We start from the raw sequence: 11,428 nt of genomic DNA on the forward strand, positions 1-11,428 counted from the left end.
TGAATATAACAACGCTTACTTTTATAATGTTTAAGTAGCCCATTGTTTAAGTTTACCTTCTGCGATTTCAGACTGTAGATGAACGCGTCTGCTTTCTGCAGCCGCCGCTCAGACCAGGGAGAGAATACATGTCTTTGCTCTGATGACGTGTGAATGACAAGGTCAGACATGAGAATAGTGGACAGGTCCGTTGTTGTTGCTTTGGTGTAGCCTAGTCAACAGTAACTGGTTTTGAGTAAAATGGCTGTTTGAAGACCAACTGCTTGTTGTCCTTCTAACGTCCAGTCGGAAGCCAAATTACCTTTGTGAATTTATATTTTCCCCAAATGATTTGGCAGAAATCATCTTGTGACCCCAGGGTTGAGAATGTCTGCTCTAGCTGACGTGTCATCCGTCACCCTGAACACAACTAGAACCACCCAGAATACAACCAGAACCAGAACCACCTCAAACACAACCAGAACCACCTTAGATAGGGCCAGAACCACCCATATGAGAACCAGTACTATCCCGAACACAAGCAGAACGACGTTTGACAGAACCAGAACCAACCCAAAATGAAAGTGATCCACCCCGAACACAACCAGAACCACCCAAAACAGAAGTAGAACCACCTTCTACAGAACCAAAGCTACCGTCCCTTCCTCTTCCTCCTTCTACTTAGCTAGATTAAAATTCCTGTTGTCCTGTCCATTCCTTTCCCCTTCTTCCCCCTCTTCTCACTCTTCACCTTTATATGGATGAATTTCAAGTTCTTTAGCAATTGAAATGGTTTTTCCATTTCTTCATACATTCCAGCAATTGTATTTAAAGTCAACACAACTTCAGCTTTCAATGTTTCCTTTTATGGCTTACAGCCACCTGCTAAATTAGATCATTCTGCTAGAGTTTTGCCTAAATTCTTCAACCTCAACAGTTTCCTTCTTCAACTGATCTTCTTCTCTTCAGCTTCTCTTATTTTAAGGTAATCTTCTTCTGCCTTGAGGTCATGCTTCTTCCCATCGTCAGCTCTTATTCTCCTCTACAGCGGATTTTCCTCATTTGAGCTCAACTTCTTGTCTTCAGCTCATGTTCCTGGCTTCAGCTGATCTTTCATCAGCTGAGCTTATTCTCTTCAGCTTGGCTTCCTGTCTTAAGTGCATCTTCTTCTCTTCAGCAAATATTCCTCTTTTCAGTGTCCCATCCTGTCTTAAGCTTCTCTCTCGTATTCCATCATCTAAAGAGTTTTCAAATTACTGAGCCAAATTTTACCATTTTCTTAACATATTTACCCAACATTATTTACAATTTCTTTGATTTTCTGCAGTTCACCTGTTTTTTCAGAAGTTTGGCTCTCATTCAACACCTTAACATTCCCCCCTGCCTTTTCAGGAAATGCACCTATGGATGGGAATTGATAAGATTTTTCCGATTCCATTTTCGATTCCATTTTCGATTCTGTTTAACGATTCGATTCTTTATCGATTCTCTTATCGATTCTCATTTGGAAAAAAGGAGAACAAACAGGTCGATTAGCATCAACTTTGTTTATATCTTTGAACAAAAAAATACAAGTGAGGTGTTAAGACGCCCCCAGCCTTGGGCTCCTAGATGGTGCCAGGGGGTCCCCACAAAATTATTTGTAATATAAAATATGTATTTAATATAAAATAATAATAATAAAATAAATATTCTTTTGTAAAAATTAACTAAATACAACGAATTATTCTGTGGCAATTACACAAGAATGTCCAGTAACATGTTCAACACCACAAACTTATGGCACTTTTCCACTAGTACCGTACAGTACGGCACACCCCCGTCTTGCGCTTCTCCACTACGGGCCGAGGCGGGTGGAGCCGTGCAGAGTAGGTACTTTTTCTGTACCTATTCTGCCGAGGTTCTAAGCGTGCTGAGCCGGCCCTGGATCTAACGTCATCACACTACAGGCCGTCAGACGTTTGAATCAGGAAGCGGGAGTCGGCACAAGAGCCTGATTTTATCCGACAGGCAATGGCAGCGCAATAGTCTGTTTCATGATCCAACTCTGAGGTGCAGATGTTCATAAACCTGGTGCTGAGGAGAGAATTAAAAAGGGATCTAGACGGGCGATAAGGAACGACCAGATCTACCAGGTGCTCGGTCACCCACTCGCGGCTCCAGCTGACTTCTCATCAGCGCCGACACGAACAAAATTTTAAAAAAAAAGCGTTGCTGCTTGAAGCTTCTCTCACGCTCATTTTTAACTTGATATGGAACACAAGCCACAGACCCAGCAGCACATCTATCATCTCCTCCAGGTTCTACATCTTTAGTGTTGTCTTTTTCGTTTAGATCACACAATCAAATACGTCACAGCAGCTTCACTCCAACCCGCCTACTTCTCACCTGGGTGTTTAAAAACAAACGAGGACGAGGCGTGCCGAGTCGGGGCGCACTGGGTAGGTACTAGTGGATAAGTGCCATTAGTCAGTGCTCGGTGACATTCATCTATTCTGGCCTGGGTCATACTCTTCCCTGCCTTGATGAAAGGAGAAGCTAGCGGTAGACTGCTTTTTAACTTCTCCATCAAACTCCACAATTATCATGTTAACATTAAATCAGATAGATTTCTCTTGCATCTCTATCATTGTGCGGGCATGAATTCTCAGAGTTTTGCGGGAGCAGGCGGGAGTGGAACACAGACGTTGCGGGTGCGGGCGGTAATGGTCAGAAATGCAGCGGGAGCGGGCGGGAGCGGGAGCGGGATAAAAAAAACAGTCCCGCGCAGGGCTCTAGTCCTCATTGCAAGTATTGTCGCCCTGTTGTCATCCTTTTTGGTAAAATGTAACCAAACTTTCGATCGTTTATGCCGCTTTGTCCCCATGTTTTCCTGCTGGGCGCGAATGCGCACGTTGTGCAACGTGCTTGGTGACGTCATTCGCGCCCACTGGAATCGATAAGGGAATCGTTCGCAAAAAAGGCAAACAATTCCAAGGACTTGAAACACTGGGAACCGGTTCTCAACAAGAACTGGTTCTCGATTCCCATCCCTAAATGCACCCCTTTCTAGTTTATTTTAATATGTTTTTCCAATTAGTCACAGGGTGTTGTATCTAAAGCAGTGTTGCTCTGTAAGATTTTCAATGTAATAATTGTGTTTGCATGCCACATAGATTTCTGCATGCAATATGTTTTTTATTCAGAGGAAATGGAAATTCTTACATGCTTATAACATATTGTACAGCCCCACCCTATTCCTATCGTGCATAAAAGCTCTTTCGTGTTTGTGTAAGTGAATTAATGCATTTACACATGCACGAAAGAGCAAACCAAATGTTGTTTTTTGATTGCAACTTCTTTAGTGGCAAAGTATTTAATATTACCCTAAACAGTGAATTTGCCAGTTTTAACTTAAAAAGATATCTACAAAAATTTGAACTTTAACACATTACTGTTCAGTTATTTGTTCAGTTATATATTATGAAATTATTTTGAAAAAATATGAAAATTGTAAAAAAAAAAATAAAACATGAACGTTACAACTGCTGCTGTAGTTGCACATGTTTATCACCTCAAATGCTACTTTTATTTAATTGTTGCATCTCTGTTAATCTAAAACTGTGAAAAACTATTTCATTATTTCATTATTATTGAAAGTGACTAGGAATCTGTAAATGATTCCCACTGAAGAAAAGATTTGGATAACGATGTCCATCTCCTATAACTAGGTTTCCACTGAGTGACACTTTCATTCTTCTTACTTGAACTTTATTACATTCAGTTATAGCTTGCATTTTTACAGTATTTGTATGCATGTGCGTCTGGTGCCACAATAGAAAATAAAATAATTATTAATAACATTACCTGTCTTGCAATTAGTCTCCTGTATGTCCAATCATGTCCACTAGGTGGCAGTCACACAACTTGCAATGGCTAAACATGCTAATTTTACATAGTCATGTCATCACCACATTTTCATGACATACATTTGGTGCTAACACAAAATGGTTGGACATTTACTTGGCTAGTATCATGTATAAACACAACATATTGAAGTTGGGTGCAAGTAAAATTGCATTTAGCAATTCAGCGCTTGCCTAACAAGAGATGCAGCTGCTGCTGGGGTTTACATGACCTTGTAGAAATGGTAAACAGAACATGGCTTATGTCTTCTACACAAACTGATTCAGTCTTACAAAGAAAGGTTTTACTTCTAGTATAAGGTCAGGGTTTTTGGTTAAATGCTTTTAGACCATGGCATGCTGTTATTCTTTTTTTGAACCCTGTAGTTTGTGAATGTGATGCTGCTCTTTGATTGTTTTGTTAAGTGATTTTGTTTTTTTATGTGTTCACTCTGAATCTTATGTGTTCCTTGTCTCGTTGGATAGATCTAAGTCCACTCCTACACCAACTGTATCTTTTAGTGCCAATGGTGTACCAGGAGAAGCTGTTGATTATGATAGACTGAAACAGGTAAAGTAACACTTACAGCACTGTTACTGCTCTTTGTTTTATCACTTCTGAAGCACATCTTACACTGACTCCTACACCCACTCACTTTTGTAATTATTCACCTGATACAAGTTCACCCCTATGGTGTGACCATGTATTAAATACTAATCTGTTTGACCTCTTTGAGTGAGCCTTTTAGATAAGTAGATCTAAAAGGATCTAGATCTAGTGTTACCTGTTAATAACACTGATACAGGTCACAGTGGTAACACTCATACATCATGAGGCTCATTATACTATTTTATACCCTCTCTGATAGTTTGCTCATGTCTTACGGTCATAAAGTCAGTCTTTGGGCCGAATCTGAAAGTGTATAGATTGCAAAGATTTACTGCTTTGTAAAAAAGCAAAGCAAAGACATAGAACGTCCTTTTTACCAAGTGGCCTCTACTTACATAACCCCCATGTCTTAAGACCTATGAATGATTAAGGGGAGTTGAGGGGTACAAAGGAAAGCTGCTCTGAGACTTAATACATGTCTGATATTTGAGTCCTGATGGTACTCAATATTTTAATTCTTTTTGTTTATTTATAGGACATTCTTGATGAAATGAGGAAGGAGCTTTCAAAACTAAAAGAAGAACTTATCGAAGGTAATTGTCTTTTAAACCTGACTTCAGTTTTAGTCATTTTTACTGTCAATGGAGAGTTAGTGGCCTTTTTTGTTCCATTGATCTGTATCAGTACTTTGATATATATGATGAACATGCATAATAATGTAAATATAATAATGTAAAATAGCCCAATACAACACCTCACAGCCAATTGACAGTAGTGTGTGTGCAATATTTTCTAGTCAACTTGTACTGACTTATATCAAGGTGGCAGCGTTTGGCACTGCTTGTACAGACCTTTTATATTTTTTTATGTACACTTACAAAGTTGAAATTTATTTGGTTTGTGTGAAGTAATCCTGATATTGTTTTGTCTTGAAACAGGTTTAAGATAGCAATTTATTTTTCACATAGGTCGATTGCCAAAACGCTAAACTGTCATTTTACTGCAAACTCAAAACTGCTTCGATTCAAGTTATTTTGGTGCCTAACAAAAGTTTACCCTCCTTCCCATTTAATTATACAGCTACATGTGGGGAACTCAAGGCATTTTACTTTAACAAACAAGGTCAAAACAAGTACTATCACTGATTTAAAAACAGCACTGACTGGCTGGGAAGTTCCCACTCTCATTATGTGCTCAGAAATACAGGAGCACCACAGGGAACTGTCCTCTTTCCATTTCTATTCTCTTTCTACACCTAGCATTTTCCATAAAATGTTAAGTCATGCCACCTACAGTATTCTTCTGAGGAATCTGCTGTGATGGTGTATCAGAGATGAGCAGGTATTGGAGTAGTGGAATTGGTCCTGCAGGAACCATTTGCTCTTAAAGCTAGTTTTATATGATGTAACATGAAGTTGACTGATCATTGATATGTTCAAATTACTGCTATTTTGTAGCTATCTCTTTGCTGACATGTCACTAATGATCGCAGACAGAGGGTCACAACGTACAGGATCTGGCAGTGACTCATTCAACGTTTTATCTAATGAACACTCAGGGAAATGGGGAATGGCCACATACAAAAGACAAGAGAGCTTTAAGTTGTGCTGGGATTTCTTCAGAATACACACAAAAAAACGAAACAAAAAACACATGTAAAGCAATGGATTAGTACACGTGGGAGTAAAAACTATCCAGGCAGGAAAGCAGGACACCCAACTATCCAGGCCAGGAGCAGGACCCCCTAACACTCTGAAACAGTTTACATTCTGATCTTAGACATGCACACTTCATCATTTTAAAGTTTTCCTGAAAACATATTTATTTTTATAGGCTTTTAGTCCCAGTACAGCAGATTGTAAGGGTCTGTATCATACAAAAACTGTTTTACTTCATGCTGTTGTTGATTTAATCTGTTATTGCATCAGGGTATTTGTTCTAGGTTATTATTTATTGTTGAAGTTGTTTGTTGTATTTGTGCAATTGTAGATCAATTTGCTCAACTCTTTGTTTTTATTGTGGTATAGAAATAAATTTTGACTTGATTTGATAATGTATCACAGAAAGATAGGAAGTGTACATTGTAGGGGATGGCTGTCATGGCTTTGGCATAGGACATACGTAATGATATCCAGGTGAAAGTGACTTTACGGAACAGTGTAGGAAGGTGGTGATACCTGGGGCCGGTGGCCATAATCAACACTGGCTGCGGCTTTAATAATAAACTTGTGTTTGGTGTGTGGTTTTTCCTCTTTTACAATGTCTGTTATGTTGATCAAATTAGTTTTTAGTGAAAATGAAGGAAACCAACTGTGGACAGTATGGAGAGTTTATGGAATTGTTTTATGTAATTGTGGAGAGATACTGTATTTCCAAGCTATCTGAACCTTGGAACCTGAAGCCTCAGAAAAAAAAGAATACGAAGATATCACGCATTGGAAAATACCTACCTGAAAAGTGACAAAAAAAATCTTTTTTTTTTTAAACTCTAAATGCTTGTCAGCAAAAGCCAAAACATTCAGATTCCGTCTTAATCTTGCGAGAATGAAGATATCCTCTCATTGTCCTTACACTTTATTTTTTTCCAATTATCTTGTTTTTTTTTTCAAACAAAACGCCCCAGTAAGAGGTGAGTCATATCTTATACAGTTGCTCAACACAGAGTTTAACGTGAAGTTGTCTGACTAAATTGGTTTTTCTGTTTTGTTGTTTATATCTCTGACTCTGAGAAAATTGGTAAGGAACAATAACAGAATAAGTAATAAACATCATTGTTTGTATTGGAGACTTCCCTTGGTCATATATGTTTAATGTGCATTCACTTTTTATTTTTCTGACTTTACATATAATACAAGGTATTGCCCGCAAACACTTAGGGCCCGATTTACTAAGATCCTAAATAAAGAGTACTAAGTTGCGTGTGCACTGAAAAAGTTTGCGCGTGCTGTTGTTGTGTGTTTTGCGGGTGATCAACTAAGATTGCGTGCGCAATTGATAACAGGTGCAAACCGCAGTATTTAAATGAGGTGTTGCGTGTCTTACGGTTTGCAGCGCAAACTTTGCGCCATGGAGAGTCTGGATGGAAAGCAGGATAAAGTCGCAAGCGCAAAATTAAATTTGACGAGTTGGAGTTAGAGATATTAGTGGAAGAGGCAAATTGTTGTGCCGTATTCAGCACCCCTGCCGTGAAAAGCACCCCCTCGTATATTCAATGATAAGTAGACCAAGAAAAACAACACACTGACACTTCAATATATTTATATATACACACTCACACAAACACATACTTAGGAGTTTATATTACCGGTATATATATTTACAAATATTATGGAAGACAACACAGTAAGCAGGCTATTAATTAATGACATCAATAACCATTTACCCCATTTTTGTTATCTGTGACTGTGATGGTGGGAAAGTATGACTATTGTGGAATCCATGAGCGCATTTAAACATGAATCATTAACACAAAACTGGACGCTAAACAGAACGTGACACGGAATGATAATATCATTTTTGTCAGACGAGGGGGTGCTTTTCACGGCAGGGGTGCTGAACACCGGGGTATGACAACTGCAGAACAAGTATAGGCGCACAATAAGAAACACTTTTTTCTCCATGAAAACACGTGATTTATTTATTATCACAAATAAACAAATGAATGTGCCTCCTGTGGCAACCTTTTGCTGAATAATACTCGATTTAACAGTTGAGCCATCCCCACCCCAGTCCTCAAATCAGGCACCAACAAGCATCCCTGCGTAATGCTGGGCAGATTAGCACCTTCCTTTCGAACGTATTAAATACAGACGCAAACACAATCCCCGCAATAAATTTCAGGCTTGGTAAATCTCATTGCGGGTGGTAAAAGGAGATTATTTGCATTTTCCCCTCCCAGTATTTAGCGATTTCTGGCGGGTACGCCCCATATTGATTATTCATCAGGGCAAAAGTACTAAATGAATAGCGTGTGCTATTTTGCTCATTTGAGAGGCGCAGTCCTCTTTGCACGCTGTTAGTAGATCAGCTGGCACTTTGGTTTGCAGGTGATGTCAAGTTTGCACACGTTTTTACACACGCAAACCTTTAGTAAATCAGGCCCTTGGACCCATGCACAAAATGAGTTGATGTTCTTGTGTCTTTGTTCTATGTCCTCAGCAATCAGGGAGGAGCTCGGCAAGTCCAGCACAGCGTAGACGATCCAGGCTGATTGTTCACGACATCTGCATCCCTGTGACCGGACACACAACCAATTGTCCATTTAGGACAACTTTACAAAGGAGAACAGAAATAACAAAACAGTGGAGATTGTGAATATGACAAGCATATAATTACACAGAGAGGAGAGCATTTGGATGAAAACAGCATCAAACAGAGTAGCAGTGGATAGGGTGGTAAGAGGCTGTGACTCGGAGAGGCCATTTGGGAAAACCTTGTGTTCACATTGGTCTCTGAAACCTCTGCCTCCCACGTCCTGCCCCAGCTGAGGTTATTACTCCTGGAGAACAGTGCAGAGTTTGCCAGACGATCGAATGTATTTATGCAAACATGGTGTCCCTTTGTTTGTACCACAATAACAATAAAAGAAGTGCAAATAAATTCAACTTTTCACTGATTAATCATTAGTAAACAGAACAGTGTTGATGCTAAAGATCAGAACTCTTGTGATTTATGATCAGAGATTTGTTAAGAGAGTATAGAAAAGAAAAAGTTGGGTATGGTAAAACTGCTCTAGGGGTAGCGTGCATGCGCCTGTGCATTCATGGGTGTGTGTGAGCAAGTATGAGCGACTCTGGGCTTCTGCTGTAGCTTCCCACTGCAGGATACTGGAAGCTGTGGCTTCCTCAAATGATGGCATTTGAAAAACTATTTGAGTGAAATGATCACCTATGTATGCTCCAAGAGAGATTTTTGAGTATAACAAGTAGCTTATTAATCTAGTCTTTACAAAGATCACTATTTTGCCAGAATCATAATCATAATTGATTTTTTTATGTATTCAAAAGTAGATGTTTTCCACTCAGTTATTTGTGCTGGAGAGTCTGACGGTCACTGCGTATCACTTGGCAATCAACATAATTATCTTCTACACTTGTCATACAGTACATACTAATTAACCATAACTACACATGTTCATAGAACTATCTTTTATTGGGTGTATTGATTTTAATTATTTCATTTCATCCTTTTATTGCAGTCTGTCATATTTATGTGAGTATGTGATTTCAGTTTTGCAATAGAGAAAAGGTCACAAGTTTGCCACAAAACTGATTTAACTGTCACAAATGTATTACAACCATCAAGTGTAGCATTTTTTAACAGGCAACCTGTCCCATCCTTAAACCACCACATATTTTCACTGTCAGTCTGTCTTTATGGCCTTCCTTTTACATGGTGTTAATGACTTTCAGCTGTGTGACAGATTTTCTGTGAAATTAAAGGCTTATGTAGACGAATAAAGGCAACAAACAATGTATATTTTTTTCTTCTTTTACACCCAGAATACTGTTTATTTAGTCAAATATTTTACTTTTTTTGAACACAGTGATAAGACAAAACTTTTGAAAGCTTAACCAAACAACCCCTATGTATAATTGATGTGCATGAAGGATACATATGTACCGCTTATCCTTTCACTAGTGCTTATCAATGATGTTTGTTTAATAATTTTCTTTGCCTTTTCCTCCTGCTGTTGTGAAATCTAATGGGAAACTGTATTTTGCTTGTGCTTTTAACAAAAAAAGTTAGCTATCATGTTGCTGTCAAAAGCCATGTTGGAGTTCTCCAATCTTACTGCCTGAATGAGATACTGAGAAGTTTCAAAAATGCAATCATACCTCATGAATAACTTATAGCTACCTACATTGGGATATGGAAGGAGAAATGTCAGACTTCTAAGTAGATTCCAGAGTGATGTAAATGGTTTTGGGTCTTTTTTCAAACTTATTAATTTTTTTGACTTAGTTCTTCCAAACATCAATCTCGAGATTGTTTTTCCTTGAAGTTGAATATGTAACGGATAATGCCCGACAAGGTGTACATTGTCATAAATATATGGACGACGCGGGGGCGGTTTGCCTGCGCGAAGTATATTTATGTTAATGTACACCTCATCGGGCATTATCCCGCTTATACCACGGTCACTTACCAAGAAACATAAATATTAAATCAGTTATTCATGCTTTAATGTGTTTTCAGTTGAAATCATTAGTTTTATAACAAGCCACAGCTGAGCGGCTGAGCGGCTGAGCGGACTATTTAATCTCTCGTCTGCAGCCGTTGGAACCTAGGTTTTTTAACAAGCCATAACTCAGTTTCCTTGGTAACACATGAGGGTTTGACTAATACCTGGAACAGTCACTACCGTCCCATAAGGTCCTGATGCAATGGACATAGTGTTGACTTCTCCAGTAACGAGGACGGACCTGAGATACGATTTAGCAACAGGAGATATTCTAGTCTGCTCAGCTCCACTCGGCTATGCTACAGTAACAAACAGTAATAATTAAAGCTGCAAGCAGCGATGAACGGGTCCTCGCACCCTTGTGCACGTTCAGGCTGCAGTGGAAGCTTGTATGACTTGCATGTAGATTCTTCAGGCCTGGACATTTAGCAGATGACACCACCCACGACTCTCTATATCAAACCATTCAAAAGTTATTGCAGAAAATAGGAACTATCATATATCGACCAATCAGAAGAAGGGGCGGGGCGAATTTGCGCCAATTAAGGTGAATGAGTCAAAACCGAGTCCGATGACACCACCCACGACTCTATGTCATACAATTCAAAAGTTATAGCAGAAAGTAGGAATTATCAAATATGAACCGATCAGATGAAGGGGGGGACGCGCTTTTTGGCGTCTATCATCGCCACGGTAACGCTTTTGATTGAGAAAAGTAATGCCCATCGTCGCAGGATGGAGACGCACATTTTGATGTATAACAGCTGGGTG

At 39.1% G+C, this 11,428-nt stretch overlaps 1 protein-coding gene across 6 annotated transcripts in view; it reads left to right on the forward strand.

Moving 5' to 3' along the window:
- Positions 1–10,474, forward strand: part of enah (ENAH actin regulator) — an 89,974-nt gene extending 79,500 nt beyond the window's left edge. For all 6 annotated transcript variants that reach the window (XR_009770469.1, XM_061707389.1, XM_061707390.1 and 3 more), the window contains 3 exons: positions 4,350–4,434; positions 5,009–5,066; positions 8,632–10,474. Coding sequence is in view for 5 of the 6 variants with exons in the window: in XM_061707389.1 (XP_061563373.1) it covers positions 4,350–4,434; positions 5,009–5,066; positions 8,632–8,669 (181 nt within the window). In the remaining variant the exon portion in view is untranslated. The remainder of the gene's footprint in view (positions 1–4,349; positions 4,435–5,008; positions 5,067–8,631) is intronic.
- The last annotated feature ends 954 nt before the right edge of the window (positions 10,475–11,428 follow it).

This window comes from Cololabis saira, chromosome 18, assembly GCF_033807715.1.
Source record: "Cololabis saira isolate AMF1-May2022 chromosome 18, fColSai1.1, whole genome shotgun sequence".
NCBI classification, from domain to species: Eukaryota; Metazoa; Chordata; class Actinopteri; order Beloniformes; family Belonidae; genus Cololabis; species Cololabis saira.